The sequence below is a fragment of the Hesperophylax consimilis genome, chromosome 22 (assembly GCF_061612785.1).
Source record: "Hesperophylax consimilis isolate HC1 chromosome 22, BYU_Hcon_1.0, whole genome shotgun sequence".
Classification (NCBI taxonomy): Eukaryota; Metazoa; Arthropoda; class Insecta; order Trichoptera; family Limnephilidae; genus Hesperophylax; species Hesperophylax consimilis.
The window spans coordinates 6,938,776-6,965,433 of record NC_142857.1 but is presented as its reverse complement, the minus strand read 5'-3'; the positions used below and the strand labels follow the sequence as shown (position 1 = coordinate 6,965,433).

The window sequence follows — 26,658 nt, the reverse complement described above, 5'->3', positions numbered from 1 at the left end:
AATCTTTAATATTAAGAACGTGTTTGACGTTCTGCAGATATACGAAAAAACGATTCTCACGCACTTATATACAAAACACACATAAATCTACACAGAAACTTAAAATACTCGCTGTACTCGAAACAATAACAAAGATTTACTCCAAATTCCTGTAATGCATACTACTTTCGGTCAAAGAAAATTTAGGTACATTGCAACAAGTAGTAGTGAGCCAGGTTATGAGTAACCTCAAATGTATCTATTTGTTAGCATGTGTTCTTAGTTATAGGTTCAAATTTCTTAAATAAAAATATTATTAGATTAATTTTTCAATATTTGGCTTCAAATTACAATATTTCATACGGATTTTACATGGAACGTAGATGCCATGTTTGATTTTTGGACAATCAAATGACATATCATGATTATTTTTTTGGTCATTATACCGTGTTGCTCATCAGGTAAGATGTTAAATTACTATTTCAAATCTTGTGATGAAAATTACATCGTTGTAAGTTACATTGAGATAGAAATTTTAGGAAAATAAAACTGTGTATAGCTAAAAATTTTAGCGTTCGAGAGTAGCTATTAGTGCTCCTTAATACAGCAGATAGTTTTCATTGTGTTCAAACACAGCGGTTCTACCACTGAAACAATAATGTAAGGAAAATGCTTTTTAAAACACTGCCCAGAACACGTCTATGATGTGGACACAGTATTGTGTCCACGTAATGAGACAAGCTGAGGACTTGCTACGACAATCCATACAGGCAACTTTATGGAACTACCAAGGTACTGCAGTGCCTCCATAATGTTCACTGAAAATAGGGGGCACCCACTCCCCGCATTACTTCGCCACCGACTAGCGAGCTTCTGGGCAACCAACTTCATTGTCGTGGCTGTACCCAAGTGGCTCAGCTCTCCACTCAATTAGCGGTGGATAAAAAGAAGCTGAGGACGTGCTACAACAATCCATACATTAAACTTTATGGAACTACCTAGGTACTGCATTGCCTCCACAATGTTCACTGAAAGGAGGGTGCACTCATTCCCCGAATTACTTCGCCACCGACTAACGAGATTCTGGGCAACCAACATCATTGTCGTGGTTGCATCCGAGTGACTCAGCTCTGCACACAATGAGTGGTGGATGAAGAGAAGCTGAGGACGTGCTACGACAATCCATTCAGGCAACTTTATGCAACTACCAAGGTACTGCAGTGCCCTCACAATGTTCACTGAAGGGAGGGTGCACTATTTAATTTTCAGTAATTGATAATTCTTTTTTGGAAAAACTTATTTTTAAATTTTATTTTTGATTTAAATTTAATTTTTTCTTATTTACAAGATGTTGTTATTTTGTTTTATCATTGTTATTATATTTGTTCATTTTATTTGATATTTTTAATTTACTTCTCTTCAAATGTAATTATATATATATCGCATGAAAGATGGCAAACTGGAATTGCACTATCCACCTTGTCCTGCTGGATCATACACTAATTAATAAAATAAAATAATAAAAATCAGAAAGTCTTTCCCAGTTCTAGATGTGTTTTATAATGAATTGTAAAATTAAACAAAGTCGCGAAGCTGCGACTCCACTATATTTTAGAGGTGGTGCAGAGGCTCTATGAGGCCCTATGCCACACGCCCAAAGGACCAGTCCCAAACTACACCGAATGCTAGGTTATGGGACGATTTTATGCATCCGACAAACTCGATGGACAGTGCAATAATCAAAGGTATAAATCTGGGCTTCTGGAGCACAAGATAAGCCCAGATTGGAATGCAGGAAAGATGGACTCACCCGTTGATGATTATCACACGTCTCCAGGAGTATTGGTTGATTTCACTTCACAAAAATATATGTATAATCGCCCTGTCTGATATTAATTACCACTCCAAACTCTGATAAGCAACTGACACCACTTGTCAGATTTTACATGTGTCGCAACAATATTTTTACTATGGTGACATTTTTGGGATGGGTAAAAGGGTAGGTAGGACATTTGCAGGATTTTGTATTGATATTCCACTTGTCCATTAAGCTTGTGGATGCATACCTAACAATCCCCTATATATTGCGCGAACATTCTCCCGGCGTTGAAAGTACCTTCCGAAATTTTAAGTACTTTCAAATAAAGTAAAAAATTAAATGTAAAACGAAAGATGAAATATAAATATTCTTATCAATACGCTATTAATATTGCAAAGTTAAAACAAAAATTTATAAAATAATGAAATAAAGAAATAATAATTATTGTGTAGGCAAAGGACACAATTTTACGACTGGTCGTTTAAAGTTCCCGGAAGGGGTCCTTACGCGTGCGACACGAAACACTCCGTCTTTACCAGGGAACACCTCCTCAACAACGCCCACCGGCCAATAAAGTGGAGGCGCATCCTCTTGATGCACCAATACTATGGTACCTACTAGAATGTTATTCGCGGGACTATTCCATTTTTTTCTCATCTGCAGAGAGTGAAGATACTCTATATGCCACTTCTTCCAATAAGATTGAACGAGGTGGTCCAAAAGCTCTTTCCTTTTCAGTAGACTAATGCGTTCATTAGTCAAATCATAAGCAGGTAGATGCTGAATCGGGGTAGACATCAGAAAATGAGCCGGAGTAAGAGCTTCTGGATAATGAGAACTGCTTGATAAACATAATGGCCGTGAATTAAGTACAGCCTCTATTTGTGTCAGAACTGTGAGAAGCTCTTCATAACATAAAAGTTGAGTACCCACAACCCTATACAGATGCGATTTAATGCATTTAATATTTGACTCCCATAATCCTCCAAAGTGAGGAGCGCGGGGTGGAATCGTCTTCCATTCAATTCTCCGAATGTTAAATTCATTGCGAAGAACTTCTTAATTGAATTTGCCTTTAAAAAATTATATAAGTCATCCAGACAATTCTTTGCGCCTATGAAATTTGTCGCATTGTCACTGTACATAAACGAAACCGGTCCGCGTCTGGATAGAAAACGCTTAAATGCGTTTAAAAAATTGTCCGTGCTTAGATCTGATACCACTTCCATATGTATAGCCTTCGTTGTTAAACAAATAAATAGACATATATATGCCTTTTGACTTTTTACCCCACTGCCTTTGCTTCCTGAACTCTAGCTGTAGGTAAATCTGCCATTAGCGGTATAATATTAGAAGGTGCAGTTTTAAAACAGAAATTACAAGCATGTACTCTTTTGCGTATTAGATTTCTCCCCGATAAGATCCAATAACGCTGTCTAATTATTGACATAAGGAGATGTGCACCAGTATGACAATTCACACGATGGTGAAAGTCTATAATTATATCGACAATATGATCCTGTCTTGGCAAAAGTACTGGATGTTTGTTTTCAAAAGGTATATTCGCGTTTGTTAATCTACCACCTATACGTAACAAGCCATTATGATCTAGGAACGGGTTTAGTTTTCGGATTGAAGGTGAGCATAATTTATCCCTCTGTATTAACTGTATATCGGCATTAAAATACCTATTCTGTAAAGCTTTTAATACATTCATTTCAGCAATGTTTAATTCCGTGGAATTTATAACTGTTGAGCGTGATAACTTTCGCATAAATCGTAAAATATATACCACAATTCTCAGCAGTTTTGGCCATGAGGAAATTTTTAAAGCGAGATTATATATCGGAGAATTTTCCTCTATTGACGTTATCGTAAATGTATGCGATTTTTTCAATTCCAAAGTATTCTCCTCCTCTCGTGAGGGGGAAAATCTTTCGACAGGCCACTCGGATACTGGGTTTGCAGCCCAGGGCGGACCGTGCCACCAAAGAGAATGATCGACCAGCTGAGCAGGCAGTAGTCCTCGTGATAAACAATCACTAGGATTGGTAACGCCATCTATGTGATAAAAATGTTTCGCGGGTAAATTTTCCTGAATTTCACTAACTCGATTAGCTACAAAAGTTTGCCACCGGTGCGGGGACGAGTGAATCCAAGAAAGTGCTATTTTTGAATCTGAAAAAGCAAATATATCGTTTATCGAAACGCGATTTCTATAAGTATGTATCTATAATAGATCTAACGAGTCTAGATAAAATAAGCACAGCGCATAATTCCAATCGAGCGAGCGACACTGTTTTCAGAGGGGCCACCTTGGATTTAGAACATATCAAATTCATTGTAGTGTTGCCACCCTTATCCGTTACATGAAGGTATATTACACAACCGTACGCTTTCATACTCGCATCTGCGAAGGCGATAATATTTATCGTGCAGTCCTCCTTTACTCCCAAATATCGAGGTAAATTTAAATTAGAAAGCATCGGTAATTCTTCCTTGAATTTGACATATCTATTAACAATACTTTGGGGTAGTTCCTCGTCCCATCCTACTTTCTCTAACCACAGCTCTTGTAAACGTAATTTGGCATATAAAATTACCGGAGCAACCAAACCTAATACATCGAATAAACGAGCTATTGTGGAAAGAATTGATCTTTTACATATAGTTTTTTCCTCCGTCGGACATATCATAAATCGAAAACAATCAGATATCGGATCCCATTTTAATCCTAAAATGCTACATTTATCCGAAAAATCCATTGTCGCGCGGTGCGACTCTGGTAATTGGGCCAGTAAATGAGGAGAATTACTCGACCATTTGACTAATTCAAATCCTCCACACTTGAACATCGCCATTAAATCTGTAGCCAAAGTGATGCCTTCACTTATGGTATTTACAGAATATACAAAATCGTCCATATATAAATCATTAATTGCAACTTCCGCCGCTTTCGGATAACGATTTCTTTCATCGCTCGCTAGCTGCCGTATAGTTCGCATTGCTAGAAATGGTGAACAGGTCAAACCAAACGCGAGTGAATTAAATTGATAAACTCCAATTTGTTCATCTTTGTGAAATTTATAATGAATTTTTTGATATTTTCGATGGCTTTCCGTTACCATTATACGTAGATACATTTGCTTAACATCTGCGGTTAATGCTACAGCGAATAAGCGAAATTTAATTAAAAGTGTAAATAAATTAGATTGCAAATTTGGACTTGTATACAAAATATCATTAAGTGACAACCCTGAACTGGTCTTTGTACTTGCATGTAATACAAGACGAGTTATAGTTGTTGATTTATCTTTACGAATTACTGCGTGATGAGGAATGAAATATCCCTCATCCATATTAGATGAAGACGGAACTTCAACCCTCATATATCCCTTTTCCAGATATTCAGAAACTACTTCATTATAACTGCAATGCAATTCTGGCGAAGTATTAAATTTCCGTTCTAAATATTTATATCGACGCTGCGCGACACGGCGCGAATCACCTAAATTATTAGGATCTATCTTAAACGGTAAAGATACAATATACCTTCCCGATTCATCCCGTTGGACTGACTCGAGGTACATTTTCTCACATTCTGCATCTTCAGCACTCATCAACGACTTAATAGGCATGTCTTTCATCGTCCAAAACTTGGATAACGCATTATATAAATCTACATTGGTTATGGGGCCGAACATCCACGAAACCTCCGGCGTACACGTAGGTATTTCACCCATTACAATATACCCGAATACTGTCTGTATAGCCGGTGGTGCATTCGTATTATGTTTAGATAAAATCTTATTCCCCAGCAGAATATATGGAAATAACTGTGCACCTAATAAGATATGAACATCGGATGGAACGTTCCAGGATTCATCCGCTAAGTTTAAACCCACTAAATGCTCACATGACTTTGTGTCAACATGTTGTGTAGGAAGCTTATCAGTTATTTTATCGACAACTAATAGACTAATTTTATAAGTATCTTCTGAAACGCGGGATTTAATTTTTAACGCAACGTGTCCCAATATTGGTGTCTCTACTGAACCAACACTTTTAACTACTGAATTATTTAAAGGAATTATTTTAAGATTTAATTCATTACAAGTGTTAAAACTGATTAAATTTTGTTGCGAGGCGCAATCAATTAAACACCTTACGGTTACTTGATTATTTTTATTGTCATAAGCAAATAACTGCGCGGTTGACAGTAGTACATTCGTAGCTATATTACCCGCAGAAAAATTATTATAATGTTTATTATTACGCGCTATTAATGTAATGGCTTCGTTTTTCGATTGACTTTCAGTATTCACCGTGCTCTCAAAATGCAGAGCGGTGTGATGTCGTTTTTTACAAATTCTACAATCCGATTTAGATGGACATTTCATAGTTTTATGTTTATCGCTTAAGCAGTTTACACATAAATTATTTAATTTCACAAACTGAAAGCGAGCATTTGGTCTTAATTCGTTAAATTTTTCACATTTAAACAATTCCATATGGTCAGAATGATTACATTTCCGGCACCTATTACGATTATTATTACTTGACTTCTGTTCGACCACAGCGAATGAATGCGTAACTTTATTTTTATATTAACAACTTTATTATCATTTTGCCCAGTTCGTTCAAGGATTTTGACATGCGACCGAATGTATTCTATTAAATCGGTATATGTAGGTATAGCTTTCTCCCGTATAGACATTTCGAAATTTTGCACCAACTGTACATCTAATTTTTTCAGTACAACATGTAATATTATAAAATCGGTTAGGTCATCAATACCTAATTCCTTGAGTGCAGCTATGGAAGACGCAAACCGTTCAATAAAATTATTTAACTCATTTGGGTTACTAGGTGCCAATAATTTTAAATTCAAAATATTGTTCAGATAAAAGGTACCTAGCACGCGTTTGTCCTGATATTTCTTTTCGAGAGCTTCCCAAATTAAAAAATAATTTTGTTCGTTCGGAAGTATTCCCGCAAAAACTGATAACGCCTTTCCTTGGAGTTTCCCTATCAGATATTGCATCTTCTGCGACGTATTCAAATTTTCATTTGAGTGAATGTTTAATTTAAAAGCTTCATAAAATATCGACCAATTCTCTTGATTACCATCGAACGATGGCATCTCGATCGGTGGGAGCTTAATTAATGGTGAATTATTTAATTTCTGTCGATCACGTGATGAATCTTGCTTTGCTATAATGCTTTCGCGTATAGAAACTACAAAACAGTACTTATTTTCGAATTTACTCCATAAATCGAAATTCATATTGTAATTTGAATCCTTTTTTAACTGAAGTGTATGAAATTCATCACACAACGTATTAAATTGTGCATAATATGTAGCTATATTAACCGTTTGTTTAACAAAATATTCCGAACTTCTCGTCTCCCTGTCCGCAATACTTTTCGCTTTCTCGTACAATTCATTAACACGATTATGCATCAAATTAATCTTCGATTCTAGTAACTTGATTTTAATATCCTGAGTACTATCGCTAGTCGCCATGATTAATTGTATGTAGGAATTTAAACACAACAATAATTACAAATGCAACCTAGTACATACAAATTAACAAAGTATAAAGAGGAAATAATATTTATTTATAACTTTAAATATGTTAATTTTAAATACCCCGTTGGTAATCCGGCTCGAAGGACCAAAAATGGTGTCGCGAAGCTGCGACTCCACTATATTTTAGAGGTGGTGCAGAGGCTCTATGAGGCCCTATGCCACACGCCCAAAGGACCAGTCCCAAACTACACCGAATGCTAGGTTATGGGACGATTTTATGCATCCGACAAACTCGATGGACAGTGCAATAATCAAAGGTATAAATCTGGGCTTCTGGAGCACAAGATAAGCCCAGATTGGAATGCAGGAAAGATGGACTCACCCGTTGATGATTATCACACGTCTCCAGAAGTATTGGTTGATTTCACTTCACAAAAATATATGTATAATCGCCCTGTCTGATATTAATTACCACTCCAAACTCTGATAAGCAACTGACACCACTTGTCAGATTTTACATGTGTCGCAACAATATTTTTACTATGGTGACATTTTTGGGATGGGTAAAAGGGTAGGTAGGACATTTGCAGGATTTTGTATTGATATTACACTTGTCCATTAAGCCTGTGGATGCATACCTAACAATCCCCTATATATTGCGCGAACAATTTTCGTATTTGGCATTAGCTGCACAAATGAAATATTGTTTAGTACGAAAATTTTTTTCTTGAAAACCCGTCGTTAACCCTTCAGGCTAATTTTATCGCTTTTTGATACGGTCTCACAGAAATCGTTGTGTCTTTCTTATTGTTAACTAACTAACTAACTAACCATCACGCCGTTTCCCCGCAGAGGTAGGCAGAGAGGACGGACCGCCAAACAACTCGGTCTTGGCACACACTTCTTGCCTCATTCACATTCATACATCGTCTCATACATACTCTTCTATTATTCTGACTCTTGACATGGCCCGACTCGAGTATCTGATTCAAGTTCTTATTGTTGTGGTGAGAAATATCATCTAAACGGATTTAGAAAGAGAAAACGCCACGCTTTAGGCAACATTTTAAGAAAGAATGTAAATTTATTCAACACAAATCTTAATTCTAATGGAAGTACTTATGAATAAGTTCAATGGTCACATTTCCGGAGTGTAATAAACCTTTGTCTAAATGTAATCTCTTCGTTCCGAGTCGTCCGGAATGAAGTGATTTTATTTACTTGCGTTATAAACAGTCTTTATACATTCATAAGTTCAATGGTCACACTTTCGGAGTGTAATAAATGTAATCACTTTGTCCCGAGTCTTCCGGAATGAAGAGATTTTATTTACTTACTTTATTAACAGTCTTTATACATTCATAAGTTCAATGGTCACACTTTCGGAGTGTAATAAACGTTTGTCTAAATGTAATTTCTTCGTTCCGAGTCGTCCGGAATGAAGACATTTTATTTACTTGTGTTATAAACAGTGTATATACATTGATAAGTTTATTTTTTTATTTATTATAAATTATCACATATAATGTTTTAATTTATACTACACTTCAACTAACTACGTTTGACCGGTCTGTCGGTCGGTCGGTTGATTTTAATGTGTTTTGGGCTTTTTGAATAAACAGAAAAATTGAACATATATTGACCGGTCGGTGGCCGAGTTGACATCGCGCTTGGGTCCCACCCAGGCGTAGTGTGTTCAATTCCTCGGCTGGCTAAGTTCTCCATCACAACACAAGCAAAATTTTCAGCTTACTGTGGTGGTAGTAGGAGATTTTCAAATATTGTCAGGTTATTCGTAACCCGGGAATGTTTGTCTTTCTTTTAAAAAAAAAAAAATATATATATATCAAAATCATTTGTTTGTGGATGGAAGAGGAGTGTACATTTGCGAAAAAATAATATAACTTGGTTACAAAGTAAAAAATAATTCATAAAAATTGTTGTATTTGGAAAGAAGAAGAAAAAATCACATATATTATGGAGGATAAATAGAGTATTGTTAGGATAATTTGTGAGATTTTCAAGTGATATTCACTAAAACATATTTTTATGTAGTTCAATATTTGTTTTTTAGCATTAATGCTTCTGATTCCTTCTGGTAATTTATTAAAGAAATGTTTTCCTTTGTGGGTATAATGGTGTTGGGCAAAAGAAGTGTGTAGTTTAGGGCATGCAAATATATATTTAAATCTGAATGATTTTTTTTTCTTTTATAATTTGAATATTTCAATTTTTCAATAAGTTTTTAAATGTAGGAACTTTAAATTCTTCGAATACGTGTTCAGTGGGGAAGTCTGGAGGTTTTTTTAGTATTATTTTTATTATGAGTTTTTGAACAATTTCTATGGGGGTCAGGCTAGTTTTGTAAGCTCCTCCCCAACTGATAATGGCATAGTGTAGAACAGACTGTACTAATGCATAATATATTCAGTATAGATTTTTCATTGATAAGCAATTTCTGATTCGTTAGAATATATAAATCAAGAAAGGACGATATTTGAGATTAAAAGATTTAAGTTACGAGTTGTAGTGGTTCACAGCGAGTTTACCAACCCCTGATACAGTCATTGGACCCAGACAAAGAGAATAACGCTGGAAAACCATAACATTTTATGATGTAAACCTAACACGAAAAAGTCTAATAAAGGCACCAATTAATATTTTATTGCTTAATCATGTTAAATAATTGAGCAATAAAATATTAATTGGTGCCTTTATTAGACTTTTTCGTGTTAGGTTTACATCATAAAATGTTATGGTTTTCCAGCGTTATTCTCTTTGTCTGGGTCCAATGACTGTATCAGGGGTTGGTAAACTCGCTGTGAACCACTACAACTCGTAACTTAAATCTTTTCATCTCAAATATCGTCCTTTCCACTTTTCTGACCTTTTAGTGGTTAAGATTATGTATTTTGACATTGATATCCGTACATCTTTTCTATTTTGATTCATATGTCATCAGATACTGTCATTTATTTCCGTAGACTGATTTTTCGGACCTTTCATTGCATTTATGGAGTTCATAACCGGATGTGATTGATACCTTTCAAGATAAAGGGTTTACTTGTTTACGTTAAGGCGAATATAAACGCCAAACATATTTGGGTTTCTACCCCTTCCAACAGAATATAAAATGTGCACATTTTTTGGTCTTATCTGCACGAGACAAGTAATTGCAGTAGCCGCGTACTATGTACCTGCAATACGTAGGAAGCGCCCGACCAGGCTTCCCCGTTCGCCAATGCTTCCGTATACCTACTAATACCTTGTTGACTGGTGGACGATTATTATCAATCTTATTTTTACAACAGCGGCAGAGCTATGACTTCCGGATGGACTCAAACTGTGGGGATTAATATAATAATTACGTTTAATAATAACTGTTTATTTTTTTATTGATTTTATTTGTATGCATTATTAATACATATAAAATATTTGATAATAATACGTTACATTGAAATGTCACTTACATATATTATTTAAAAAAAATTAAATACACTTTTATCAAATTTATGTGGCTAATGTATTTTTTAAATTAAATTTAAAAATAATTTTTCAAAAACCATCAAATTACCAAACAAATATCCAGTATTGGAAATTATCAAGGAACAATTCTTAAGTTCTTTTTTCTAAAAATAGTGCATGAGTATATAATTCTACATGCATATTAATTGTAGCAACTATTAAATATATAATGTAATATCAACTTGTGATAGTACTCCCTCTCTAATCACGATAATTTCTCAACTAGGGAGGTATTATTACCACTAATTAGAACATATAAGCTTTACATGTATTTAAAAAAATGTACTTACACCTGCTTTTATTATAATGTAAAAAAATTGGAAACACAAAAAATACTTATATTGTGAATTTATGTAGCATATTCATAAACCTAAAATTTCTCAAATGATATAACATTCTCAATATCAATAGAGTAGAAATCAGGAACAATTGTTGATGACACATCGTCTGTAATTATGCCATTTTGTAACTCCATTGATGATGATTGCGTTATAGGCGTAACTTTTACAACATCACACGGATCTGGTATTTTTTCTGAATATGTTAATTTACGCTTTGTTGGAGGTTGAGAGAGTGTTTTTTTTAGTTTGTCATTGATTGCATCGACTATAAAAGGAGGATTCCTAATTGGCATATTACTGTTATTTCTTGGATCAATAATTTCAGGAAGTAAGCAATGTAAATAAAATCGGACCAATTTGGGTTCCATTCAGGAATATCTGGTTTTATGCAGAACTCTCCATACTCAGCATCTTTTCGATTCATGTGTCGCTGAATTCGATTTTTCTTCCGAAAATGTCGCAAAGTAAGACGACATTTCGATAGTCTGTTTTTTTCTGATTTTTTTAGTCTGCCTCCAGGAGTTTTCCCTAAAAGCTGTTTATGTAATGTATACAGTGGTTTTCGAGAGTTGTGGGATACAACCGCTGCATAGCATCGCCCTTGATAAGATTGCTTATTGGAATAATTTATCCTTTTTCCACCTACAAATTTGGCTATTATTTCGTTAAACCTCTCTACAACATTATTTCGTTTTAGTCCCCATCTTCAATAAATTGTGGACATGTAAAAACGCATTATTAGTCAACATAAATGCAAACGGAAAGCATTTTTCCGTAAGAAGAAAGTCATTAATTTTGTTAAATAATGAATAAAACTATACATTAAAAAGTATTTTGAGATAAAAAGTATAATATTTTGTTCATGAATAATAACAATATCACACAAAACTCCCTCACCGTTTGAGAACTAATAATACTCGTAACCAAAATAATGCCGACAAGAAAAAACCGTCGAAAAAACTGTCACAGAACAACTTCCGTTCCGTGCCACGTTCTGCGGACTTCTGTACAGATCCTAGAATGTTTGCGTCTTATATCACCACGAATAGAGGCGACAATTGCTTGACCAGCGGAGTCTGGATATATTTGACGTAAGCGCCAAAGTGAGTTTTATTTATTTGTTGAATATTTTTACATGAATGAAAAAAAGTTAGTCAATAATAATTATAGAAAATAATCTTAGCCATAAAACGGTATTTTTTAAAATGTGTTTCTTATATGAATTCTTAGTTACCTCAAGAAAAAACAAAATTATCAGTGGTTTAGGTTTATATTTTTTGTAACGCAACTAGTAATTTTATTTTAATTCCGATCAATAATAAAGAAAGAAAAAGCTTCAATTTATGCATAGTATATTTTTTGGTGTTCATAATGTATACCGATTTGTAGCAAAGATTAATCTAAATAGTGATTTAGCATTTACCTTCCTCTTAAAGAACATTGAACTTCTCCAACGCGTGTGACAATTTCGGTAATAAATCATCCATTTGTTCAAGATACCTATCTTTGATTGGTCGCTATGTGTGCTCGTCCCTCCCATAAACTACGCCCTTTTTCTAATTGCAGTTTCCTGTAGTTAGTCCGATAATATTCGTCAGATGTCGCCGGTATCCTGTTTTCCTCTGTATTTATTTTTGTGTTAATAATTTTATTCTTTTTCCCAGGGTAGGGATTTTCTTTTCGGGTGTGAAAACTGAGAAAGTTTAAATCATCACAATCTAAGCTTACTGTCGTTATCAATATCAACTCTTTAACTATTCAAAGAACAAGAATAAGAATAGACAGTATAATAGATAAAAAAATAAAATAAGTTTTTCCTAACCTAACCCGACCATTCAAAGAAGAATAAGAATAAATTTTGTAGTGATAACGCTTTCCAGATGGCTTCGAAATTTCAAACGCGCGGCCCAGGGAAATGTTACCAGCGAGAGACTTCTCCAGGATATCGCCTGTCCCATCCACCGGCAGGTGAAGAGATCTGCATCTCAGGTGTGGCAGGGTACTTCCCGAACTCGGCCAATGTCATTGAGCTGAGGGATAATCTCTTTGGCAAGGTGAGTAGCTCTGTTCACATAAAGGTGCTTTAAAGAGAATACTCGCTCATTTTACACTGAGGCGCTTTAACGAGGTGAGTAGCTCATTTCACACAAAATGTGTTTTAACGAGGTGACCAGCTCATTTCACATTGTAGCGCTTTAACTAGGTGACCACCTCATTTCACACTATAGCTCTTTAATGAAGTGAGTACCTCATTTCAAACAAAATGTGTTTTAACGAGGTGACCAGCTCATTTCACATTGTAGCGCTTTAACTAGGTGACCACCTCAATTCACACTATAGCTCTTTAACGAAGTGAGTAGCTCATTTCACACAGAATATGTTTTAACGAGGTGAATAGTTCATTTCATACAGAACGTGCATTAACCTGGTGAACATCTCAGTTCACACAGAAGGTGCTTTAACGAGGTGAGTAGCTCATTTCATACATAAGGTGCTTTAACGAAGTAAGTAGCACATTTCACAAAAAAGGTGCTTTAACTGGGTGAGTATCTCATTTTGCCCTGCAAATGCTTCAATAAGGTCAGTATGTAGCTTATTTTTTCTGGAAAATTATTTTGAAAAATGAGTATCCTATTACATATAATTATTTGTTTGGTACGGTGAAAATATCATTTCCAACATAAATACTTTGACATGGCGAGTTGCTCATTTCACCCAGCAACTGTCTAGCCAAGGAGAGTAGCTCATTTCACCCAGCAATTGTCTAGTAAAGGCGAGTAGCTCATTTCACCCAGCAATTATCTAGCCAAGAGGAGTAGCTCATTTTACCCAGCAATTGTCTAGCGAAGGCAAGTAGCTCATTTCACCCAGCAATTGTCTAGCCAAGCGAAGTAGTTAGTTCATTTCACCCAGCAATTGTCTAGTAAAAGCAAGTAGCTCATTTCAACCAACAATTGTCTAGCCAAGGCCAGTAGCTCATTTCACCCAGCAATTGTCTAGCCAAGGGGAGTAGCTTATTTTCCCAATAATTGTCTAGCCAAGGCGAGTAGCTCATTTTACCCAGCAATTGTATAGCCAAGGCGAGTAGCTCATTTCATCTGGAAAATGCTTCGGTAGTACAGATTTCATAGCAATAGCTTCAGAATTGTAAGTAGCTCTTTTCACATAGTTGTTAGCAACAGGTTAAGGTTAGCAACTCAATTCATCGAATGAAAAAAGGCTTCCGATTTTATTAGGCCGGGTTATTTCACAGAATTTTAACAAGTCATCAAATTTCAAAGTTTTAATGAAGTTCTGTGAAACTTCTATAAGTTCTGTTATTAGTTTTTTTAATGAGCCAGTTGTTTCACAGTACTCGGATAATAATATAATAAGTAATCCTTAAATTTAATGAATTTTTCAAATTCTGTGTAGGTCTTTACCCGTCCTTAGAAAACTTCATCATTATGTAGAAACTCATTGATTTTTTCCCTACCCAGGTGGATATGATATCTGATGACGACAGACGATATAATTTTTTTTATCTGGACATCCCTACCAGAAGTGGAAAACTTCGACAAATAAACAAATTTGATGCAGAGTTCTTCGGCGTCTCGCGGAGATTGGCAAACGCCCTAGACCCCATGTCTAGAATATTATTAGAAAAAACATACGAAGCCCTCATCGATGCTGGTATGAAAGTTTAAAATGCATTATTCAAATGGTACTACCATGGTCATGGGCTACAAAACCCACTTATTACTTACCTGTTAGTATTTACATTTTTTTTGTAATACTTATTTAATCAGTATAATGTTGCTGTTGTTAACGTACTGCCAAGCTGTAATTTAATTTTAATAATTGTGGTGTAAGTGTTTATTCTTTAAATAGTTTCGTAGGTTTTTGTTTGGTTTTTGTTCAATATGTATGTTTTTGTTTTTTATTATTTACTATATTTGTGAGGCTGCACTTAGTCCTCACTGTGATGAAGCAGATCAATGTTTCTATGTGTTTTCTATGTCGTTTTTAATTCATTTTTAGAGTTTATTCATCTAGACCTCTTTAAGCCAGATTTTAAATCTTCAATTCTACTCATTAAACTTTTCTATTCGTTTTATATCTAAAGAGAGGATGCTGTGGAGTATATTTGCAAAATAAAATGTAGTGTCTTTGTCCGAATGTGTTTAGTGTCATTTTGATGCGATCTAGTGTAGTAGATACGCGCTCTAACAGAGAATTCCGTATTTTTTAATAGTTTTAATTTTATATTTTAAACATTTATTTTTTCTAAATTTCGGTATATCAAAACTGTTGAAAATTTTCATCGAAGGCGTTCTTATGGGTACTTTCAGTAAGGTCTTTATTTAGATTCGAGATTTTAGCAGCATTGCATTTTTTTAAATTTTTACCAAAATACACTGAAAACTCACTTTTGCCAAATGAGTGCGCTATATAACGTATTGTTTTGACATGAGCTAATGATAATAGCGATAATTGTCACAATTGTAGCTATTATCATTAGAGAAGAGAAAATCGATTAAAATTAATTCGGAAATCGTTTTAAAAAGTAATCTTTAAAATTTTAAGTATTTTCAGTGAATTTTTTTTTTTTTTTTAATATTTTTATTTATTTTATAAAATACAGTATAATGTTTAAATTTACATAGTAAGAACATATTTCAATAAAAATTAACATGTTTACCTTTACAAGAGTCTAAAACTCGTGTGTAAAGGGAAAATAATAAAAACTTAACATACATATGTAAATAGAAGAAAAAAAGAATCATAAAAACATATAAAGTGAAGAGATTTTAGTTTTTTTATACAATAATTTTAAAATAATTTAGTGAGATATCATCGTCATTCTAATTCGTTAAATTATTTATTGTAGTGAAGTTAATTTTATTTTTAAATTTATTAAAATCCGGTTCTAATCTCATCTCAGTCGTTAATTTATTAAACCATACCACTCCAGTGTACGTGTAATAGTGTTGTGCAAAACTGGTATGCATTAATGGAGTCCATAAGCGACCCATTGTATTTTGCCTATTGCTCTCGACACGAACCATGGCATGGTGTGACTTCTTATAAAGATCTTTGTGGATTTGAAGTAGCGTATTTTTCGTATATGTATTTTTTAGTGATGGGACTTGAAAATCTTGGAAAAGTTGTAAGGTTGGGTAGTCTGATGGTTTTTTTATTAAAATTTTTATTAACAGCCTTTGAGTGATTTCCAGCGGTAAAAGTGATGATTTGTAAGCTCCCCCCCACGCAACGATACCATACTGTATTATTGAATGGGCTAGAGCGTAGTAAATATTTTTAAGAATTTTTAAGTTAAGTATATTTCTTAGACTAATAAATATGTAAATGAGTTTTCTTAATCTATTTATGATATTGTTTATGTGAGTTTTCCACTTAAGTTGACTATCTATTATTACATCTAAATATTTAATTTCATTTTTATTTCCTATGGATAAACAGTCATTATTTTGGCAAGTAGATTTTTTTGATATGCATTTTTTTAATGTATTTTAATATTTAATGTAATAAAAGGGTTTATTTTGTTTATACTAAAAATTATGTAATATGTTTTTTCAATATTTAATGTTAATAAGTTTTTATCAAACCATTCTTTTAACGTATTGATATCATTGTTAGCAATTATTTCAAGTTCATTCAATGAATTCGCTTGAAATATAATTGCAGTATCATCTGCATATGAAATGAGTTTTCCTGTTAATGGTAATTTAAAGATATTATTAACATATAATATGAATAGAAGAGGGCCCAATATGGTGCCTTGTGGTATTCCAAAGTCACTTGTGTTCGGTTCACTGAGAGTGTTATTTATTTTTACATATTGACTTCTAGAGTTCAGGAAACTTTCTATCCACATTTTGGCATTATCTATAATTCCTATTTTGTTAAGCTTGTAGAGTAATTTTTTGTGACTTATGCTGTCGAAGGCTTTCTTTAGGTCTATGAATATTGCAAGAGATTTTTTGCCTTTGTCTAGTGCTTGATGTATTTTTGTTGTTAAATCTATGATTGCGTCCTGTGTGCTTATTTTTTCGCGAAATCCAAATTGTTGGTCACTCAATATATTATTAGTTTCAATAAATTTTAGCAGTTGCTTTTTTGCTACCTTTTCAAAAATTTTTGAGATATTTGATAATACTGATATAGGTCGGTAGTTATTAATTTCTTTAGTATCACCTGATTTAAAAATCGGTGAAATAATAGTTTTTTTGTAAATAGATGGAAAGATTCCTTTTTTAAGGCTATTATTTATGATATGTGTAATAGGTTTTTTCAAAAAGTTAAGATTTTTTTCAGAATTTCAACGGTTATCCCATCAAAACCTGGTGCGGACTCAGTTTTTAGGTTTTGTATTATAACAACAGTTTCTTGTTCGGTTATCGTTTCGAATGTTTTTAGCGTTTTATTTAATGAAGCTACTGGAATTCCTGATGTGGTGGTATTATCTATGTTGTTAGTTATTTCGTTTGCGAGATTTTTTCCGACATTTGAAAAAAAATTATTGAAAGCATTCGCACATAGTTTTGGGTTATCAGAAACTTGCATCATATTATTGTTAATGTGCAGCTTTAAAATGTCACTTGTCTTTTTTTTTATCAATTATTTCATTTATTGTTTTCCAAATTTTTTTACCACTGATTCCTGAATTGAACATCTTTTGTTTGTAGAATTCTTCTTTGGTCATTTTAATTAGTGCCGTTAGTTTATTTCTGTATTTTTTAAAGTGTAAAATAATCGAATTATTGAGTGGGAATTTTTTTGTAAGTTTAAATTATTTTTCTTTTTCTCTAATGGAAACCACTAGACCATGGGTAATCCATGGTTTAATTTTTTTGAATTTTTTTTATATGTTTTTTTGTGTATTTCACAGCTTGAATCTTTTATATGCTTTTGTAAGGTGACATGAAATTTTAAAGCACTATTATTTACATCTTCTGTGCAGAGCATAGATTCCCATGTTTCGTGAGACAGTTTTTCATGAAGTATTTGTTAGTTTATCGATATTTTAGGCATGTTAGATTAATGATTAGGTTAGATTACTATTATTAATGTTTTGTTTTTCTATGTTAAGGTTAAGAATACATGTATGATGGTCCGTTATGTTGTTTCTCCATATAATTGTTTGAAGATTATCAATGTAGTTGGAATTACACCATATGTGATCAATACATGATGGTATTTGATTATTAAATTCTCTAGTATATTTATTAATACAGGGTTTAAAATTTAAAGCGGTCATCATGTTAATATAATTGTCCTTTTCAATAGTGTGATTATTTTCAGCAATGTTAATATTAATATCGCCAATTAGAAAATTATTTGTACATTTATTATTTAAAATAATATTATTCAATTCTCCAATAAAAGTGGATATAACAGCAGAGTGTGTCCTGTATATTGATATTATTTGTATAGGTAGTTTATTATTAATGCTCAGTCTTATAATAATACAGTTTGCATTAGTCATATTCGTTTCAGTAAAGAGTACGTCTTTAAATATCGTCTTCGTGTATATAACAATACCACTATTTTTGTTAAATTTTGAAATGTCACTTGACGTTTCATTGTTATGATTAACTAGTTGACAAGTACCCGGCGTTGCTCTACTTTTCTCTACTTGCAATAAATATAATATTCATGTATATATATATATATATAAAGAAATTCTCTAAATGATTGCGAAACCCTATCAAACTCTGTCGTATAGTTTGGAAAAAACTAAGCATACAAACAGACAGACGCGGATACTGACTTTGTTTTATACTATTTAGAGATTATAAAAAGTAAGGACTTTGTTTACTGCGCAGTTTTGAAAAAAAATATAGTTTTTGATTGAGATTGCATGTTGTAACTGACGAAAATATTATTTTTGTGATATGACGAAGGGACTTTAAAAACTTTAAAAATTACATAACTACATTTTTGACATCACTGTAGAAAGAGAAAAATAATTCATTCCTACCTTAGTTAATAACATTGGGCCTTAATCAAGCAATATTTTGGCAGGTCTAAATCCGTGTGAGCTGAGAAATACAAACACTGGCGTATTCGTAGCAGCCGGTTATTCGGAAACTGAATTTATGATGATCTATGAATATTTAGAACCCAATGGATATGGTGTTTTTGGGTAAGTGAAATTTTATAAAAGTGATATTAAATCTATCAAATATTTGCACTTGTCGCGGCACATTGACGCCAATATATTGATTGTTTATTACCGGTAGGTACTAAATAATTCGTACTTTTTTTCTTGGAGAATAATTGTTTGGTTGACAGCTCCAGGAAAGGGAGAAAAAGGCAAGATGGAGGCGGATGTGAATTGATCAGCCTTATGAGCAGAGTTTTGGTTTTTTATGACAACATGCGTGGCACATGTTGCGCAACATCCCATTGTGCATGTTGCACCACAAATCTTGGACAAAGATGCGGGACATTTCTTTTCTACATTCCAGTTGATGGATCCCTATCCAAGCAAGACAGCCAAAATTGGCGTTATCGCTGGAATAAAAATTGAAACCGAACAGTAAAAATAAACGCCATGAGAAATTTCCTAAACTCCGCAAAATACAAGCCTATTTTTTTCACAAAATCAATAGATTAGATTTATTTTTTTCTTCATGTACCGGAGAAAGAACACTGGTGTTGAAACTTTTATTCCACTTCATGTTGGGGGACATTTGTCCCCTAGTGGATACTTGGTTTTACAAATTTATTCGCTTAAAAGCTACACAGTTAAAATTTGAATATAATTACGGAGCACTAAACATGAAACCACGGGGTATTTTAAGAACGACATATCTCTTAAGATGTCGGCTGGCGGCCGGAAGGCTAAACATTTATTTACGTTACCCTCTGCAATATTAATTTTGTTCGATGTAATGTAGATCTGCCCGAAGCATGTTAGCCAACCGAATCTCCAACTGGCTGGGAGTAACTGGTCCTTCATATACCTTGGACACCGCTTGCTCTAGCTCGCTGTACGCCCTGGACCACGCCTACAAAGCTATCAGAGATGGACACTGTGAGGCTGCCATAATTGCTGGAACGAATCTCTGTCTCAATCCGAGCTTGACGCTTCAGTTCGCCAAGTAAAATATACTTCCATCCTTATAAAAACATGCTAGTGTATCACTCTTGACGTAGGACTCTCTTATTAAGCATATTTGACGTAAAATCCGTATTACATTATTTGTAATTATGCTGTATACAGGGTACAAATTTTTCTATTGTCTTTCACATGGCTACTCTTTATTGCTAAAAGCTGAACATTTATATGTTGGATATTGAACACTGTTATGTTCTAAATTTAGTGAATATTTTTTGGTTTGTATTAGCATTATTACTATTTTTATTCGTACTTACAAAATGACGTCCCCAAAAGTATTACTTTAAATTCCACGCTACTGACACGCCCTGGTTCTCATAGTTGCTACTAATTATATAAATATCATCATAGCGTTACATCTCAGGGCAGTTTTTTTGCTTCTTTCACAAATGTTTTCCACTCGCTCTGATCTCCACAACCAGTCCTGAGGCCTTCCTAATCTGCTCAAATGCTCCAAGTAATTTCCGTTTCTTCCTCGATCTGAGTCTGGTTCCACAGGAGAACTCAATTGTACTTATATCATGTATTTATTGTTTAACTATAACCGCCTTGACGGGATGTCATATGATTTTATATTTTACATGATTTACTTCATGATACAGAGACGACGAGAGATTTTTGATCTTTACCTAATAAAAAAAGAAAAACTTTTAAAATTGAACATTGTTCATGTTAGATGTAAAATTGCATTTAAATTTATGTAATAATACATAATTAACAAGTGAACAATAAGAAAAATGTAAAAATATATGCAATCGCTCGATGCTCCTAAATATTATGTTACATAAAAATTTCATTCAGTTATTTCATAAATACGGGTAAACTTGATTTAAATGGTGATTTTTTTCAAGTGTATGAAGGCGAGAAGTAGGTGCACGTATGTGGCAGTTAGCCCTGGAATTATTGTTGCAGAATAATATATTTTGGTTGGTTGCTATTCATCTTGTAATTATTTTTTCAACATGTTCATCCCACCGCAGTCTTTGCAAACCACGCAATCTGATGGTCTTCAAGATGATTTTATTTCTGTATGATTCAACTTTACAAAAACTGTTTATTAATCTGTTAGGTTAGGAGTAATGTCATTCGGAGGAAAATGCCGCAGCTTTGACAACGATGGCGATGGCTACGTCAGGTCCGAGACCTCTGCAGTTATCTTCCTGCAGAAGGCAAAAAATGCGCGCAGGGTCTATGCGCAAGTCGTTCACTCTAAAACCAACTCTGACGGACACAAGGAACAGGGTCTAACGTATCCAGGGAAAAACGGGCAGAGAATGTTACTGAGAGAGTTCTATCAAGAGTGTGAAATCAATCCAACTGAAATTGAGTTTATTGAGGCCCATGGAACAGGTAACGTAAATTTTTATTTAGCTTCTACAAATGTAAAAAGATAATGACACACCCATGCCACTTCCAAGGCTCTGCGCAAATCTGTTTGTTCCTTCGCCCTTACGGGAAGGTCTATCTTTTATAAATGAAAAAAAATCTTTGTTTTAAACCATTTTATTGAGTTATATATGTCGACCGGTTTCGGGTGCACTCAACATTCTTCGGGACAATGGAAATATAAACTAAATTAAAATACAGTGGACAGTGAAAAAAGTAAACAAAATTAAAATCTAGCTAATATGTAAAATAGGAGCGCATCAAATACAGACTTGTGGAGGGATAGGTAGAAGGGTAGGGAAGGGAGGGATTACACAGAGATAAAATGTACAACTTTAAAATTGGACTGTCGGTTAATTTTAATTGTTTATTTAAAAGTGAAAAATCATTTTTATTTTATTCGATTTGGATATTTCGAATGCTTCTAAATTATTAATATCTATTTCTATTTTATTTTTAATACCTGATTTATTATTTTATTAGAATATACAGATCGCCTGGCAATCTTTGCAATTATGTTTCTAGATGACAGAGTGCCTTAATGTATCTTCTTTTTCCATACAATTAATTAAGGGTTTGGCTCATTTATTGTTAGTACAGAAGGCCGGACTTATTTCTGAAGGAAGTTTAGATGTACACAGGGAAGAGAGTTTACTTATGTACAAAATTCTACGTCATTGGGTAGTCCAATTATTACTATTATTTATAGCTGTTAGGGCATTATATCTTACAAACTATATCTGTCTTTAGTAATTGATTGAGCGTTGTTTTTTCTTTCTTCTTTCTTCTTTATTCTCAAATCTTCTTGTCTATTTTTGGCTCTTCTTGATTCTTCTTGTCTCTTCTTAGCTCTTGTTGCCACTTCCTTCGACAGGTACGCATGGTAATCCAATAAACCAATACTGGAATACAGGATGGGCAGGAATAAAGGAATTGATTGAGCGTTGGTTTCTCGCTTCCAGATTCTTATTTGCTTCCCACTTTTTTTTTATTTCCAGCTATCGCTTTTGTAATTTTATTGCTTGCTTGATATTTTCGTGCCTATTTCTTCTTTGTCTTTATTTACACCCTAATGGGCCTTTACAAAGACAAGTAATAAGTAATACAGTTGTTTTAGATACATAGTTAACGATAAATAATGATTTATGATTAAATTAAGGTAAATTAAAATTAATAGTGTGGATAATGGAAAGCAAAATATGTATGAAGAAACGTAGAAATAAAATTTTATTCACCATGGAGTCGTGAATTCATACATTTCAGTAAAGTGATTAAAAATATTTCGCTTTATAACTAATTGGGCATCTTTAAACATGTCTACAATATTCCTAAATTTATTGCCAAAATGATGTAGTCTATTTATAGGTGTATGAGCTTCATAGTTGGTTTTAAAATTAACTTAATTTTCTTGACTCTTCTCGCTTTTTGATGACTAATTCAGTATTTCCTAGTCTCTACCTGTATCATATTGCTTCTAGTAGCCTCATGTTTTGTTTTGGTTATCCTTTTTTATCTTGTTTCTTCTTTATTTTCTTGGTTATCTTGACTCTTCTTGGCTCTTCTAGTCTCTGTTTAGATCTTATTGCATATTTTTTTTTTTTTTTTTTTTTAATTATTTTTTATTTTTAATAATAAGTTTACATGGTACATAATTCATTTTACATCTTGTATTTTTTTACTACTCTTCCATTGAAAGCATTTGCTTGTGTATGGAAGGGGAGTGTACATAAATGTTGTTGTTAGTTAGTACTGAAATAATTCTTTTTACATAAATGTATGTTTGCTGTAGTATTTTTGTTGATAGTAGTGATGGATAATATATTAATTTATTAAATTTAAAAAAGAAAGGAAGTTATGGAAAACTAAGGATATTTGTGAGATTAATTAAATGACAGTAGTTTTTTTTTTCAGAATATTTTTAAAGTGTCTTTTGACAGAGAGCAGTATTCGGGTTTTATCATTAATGCTTCTGATTTCTTCTGGTAGACGATTGAAAAAAGTTCTTCCCTGGTAAGTATAATGATGTTGTGCAAAAGACGTATTTAGTTTTGGGCATAGAAAAACATGTCTAAGTCGCGTTCTGCTTTCATTTAAAAATTGATATTTATCTTTTTCTTTTATAATTTGGATTAATGAGTTTTTAATATATAGGTCTTTAAATTTAGGTACTTGAAATTCTTCAAACAGGCGTTCTGTTGGGTAGTCAAAAGATTTTTTTAATATAATTTTAATAATTGTTCTTGGTATAATTTCAATTGGAAGAAGGTTACATTTATACGCGGATCCCCAACTAATAATAGCGTATTGTAAAGTGGATTGAACTAAGGCATAGTAAATTAAATATAGATTTTTTATCGACAGAAAGTTTCTAATTCTTAAAAATATATATATTAATTTTCTAATTTTGTTTACTACTTGACATATTTGTTCCTTCCATTTCAGATTTTTATCAATAATTACTCCTAGATATTTAATTTTATTTGTTGTTTTTAGTACTGTACAGTTTGATTTGCAATAGTTTTGGCAGTGAATTTTAGTATTATTATGAATGACAATGTTAAAATTTTTAGGAGTATCATTTGTATGGTTTGCAAATGGAATTACAAATATCTTTTCATTATTAAGTGACAGTAAATTAGTGTCGAAAAAATTCTTGAGCGTGTTGATGTCTTCTGTGGCCTTTAATTCTACATTTTCCCAAGTCTTATCACTTATTATTAATACTGTATCATCGGCGTATGACGTAATTTGACCGTGTAAAGGTTGAAAAAAAATATCGTTTACATATATAGTAAATAGAATTGGTCCAAGCACTGTACCTTGGGGGATTCCAAAGCTTGTAATCTCTTGATCACTATTAACACCATTGATTTTTACTACTTGAGGACGGTTTTTTAAGTGGTCGGTGATCCATTTAATCGCGTTGCCTTTTATGCCGATATTATTCAATTTTTTTAATAGCATCTCATGGGATATGCTATCGAATGCCTTTCTAAGGTCAATAAATATACCCGCACATTTTTTACCTTTATCTAATGATTCGTAAATGTATGAAGTTACGTTAGCAATAGCATCTTGTGTGCTGAGTGATTTTATAAAGCCAAACTGGTTCTTGTGTAATATTTTATTATTATCTAGAAAATTTACCAATTGTTTTTTTACTATTTTTTCAAAGATCTTTCCTATATTAGAAATAAGACATATTGGGCGATAATTCGTTGCTTGATGTGGATCTCCAGATTTGTAAATAGGTGAGATTATTGTGGTTTTGTAGTTCATTGGAAAAATTCCATTTGTTAAACTTAAGTTTATTAAATGAGTGATAGGTTTTATTAAGTGAGGTTTCATAGTTTTTAACATGTGTGTCGTAATAGAATCAAAACCGGGGGACGAACCTCCTTTCATATTTTCTATTATTTTCGAGATTTCACATTCTGTTGTTGTTTCAAAAATTGAAAGTATATTACATTTCTGTATATTTTTATTTTTATGGTTTTCTTGGTTTGAAGGTTTATGAATATTTTTCGCAAGATTTTTCCCAACATTTGCAAAGAAGGAATTAAATATGTTTGCACATTGTTTAGGCTGTATATTGGCATCTATAATTTTTTTATCATGTTCAATGTACTTAATGTTTTGTGTTTTTTTTGTATTTTCTATGGCGAAATTAACAGTTTTCCACATTTGTTTATGGTTATTTTCTGAAGATAATATTTTATTTTTAAAATACTCTTCTTTACTTTTTTTAATATAAGTTGTTAATTTATTTTTATATTTTTTATAGAAAATATATGCTTTTTCATCTTGGGGATTTTTTAAAGTTATTTTGTAAAGTTTTTCTTTATTTCTGATAGATATAATTAGTCCTTTGGTAATCCAAGGTTTTAAACATCTTAATTTTGATTTTATGTGTGTTGTTATCTCAGTTGTCGAATTTTTAATGTGTTGTGACATAATATTTTCGAAGTTAGTCGAACAAATTTCAGTATCATCACTGTTTAAAACAATATTCCAATCTTCCTTTTTTAATTTTTCAGAGAGAATAGTCATATCTATTGTTGATTTTTTGGTTATTAAATTATGTTTTTTTATGTTTAATATTATTATTATACAGAAGTAAGCATGAGTGATGATCAGTTATGTTAGTTTTCCAAACAATTGATTTTATTTTGTGAAGATCTTTAATGTTTACATTTGTCCAAATGTGGTCTAAACAAGATGGAGTATGTTCTTTTATTTCCCTAGTATTTTTATTTATGCAAGATATAAAATTTTGTTCAGTCATACAATTGATGTATTCATTTTTGTTATTATTTTCTATTTTTTCATTAATATTAACGTTAAAATCTCCTACTACGAAGCAAAGTTTATTTTTTAATTTTAATAATATGTATTTGAGGTCATTAATAAATGTAATAATACTCGAGCCATGCGTTCTATAGATAGCTATTAGATGGTATATGGATTTGCCGAGTTTGAAATGTACTTCGATGCAGTTTACTAAGTGTATTGGATGTTCTATTATGTTAACAATACTAAATTTATTGCTTGCAAATATTATTATTCCCGAATTTTTATTGATGTTTACTTTGGTAGAAATATAGTTGTACTCAGGTAAGTTATAAGACGGTGACTCAGCGTTCGTAAATGTTTCGGATAACACTATAAAGTCCGGTTTTTTAATTAAATTATTTATTTTTAGAATTAATTCATCTAAATTTTTTTGAACGCTACGGATGTTTATGTGCATAATAATTATATCATTGATGTTTTTAGAAATAATTTTGTTACACGAATCGGTACATATACATTCATATTCTTGAATTTTAATATTTAACTCTAATTCGTTAATTAAGAAATCATCCATTTAATGCATTTTCGGTTGTATTATACAAAATTATTTATAAGATTTTTATTCAATGTCGTAGTTAATTCTTTCTTTGGCTAA

The 26,658-nt window shown here is 32.7% G+C and overlaps 1 protein-coding gene across 1 annotated transcript in view; it reads left to right on the top strand.

Annotated features, from left to right (window-relative positions):
* The first annotated feature begins 13,077 nt into the window (after positions 1-13,077).
* The window catches only part of LOC149412776 (fatty acid synthase-like), a 73,817-nt gene continuing 60,236 nt past the window's right edge, over positions 13,078-26,658 (top strand). The window contains exons 1-5 of the mRNA XM_089645411.1: positions 13,078-13,251; positions 13,596-13,663; positions 19,212-19,346; positions 20,104-20,307; positions 21,394-21,674. Coding sequence (XP_089501537.1) covers positions 13,078-13,251; positions 13,596-13,663; positions 19,212-19,346; positions 20,104-20,307; positions 21,394-21,674 — 862 coding nt within the window. The remainder of the gene's footprint in view (positions 13,252-13,595; positions 13,664-19,211; positions 19,347-20,103; positions 20,308-21,393; positions 21,675-26,658) is intronic.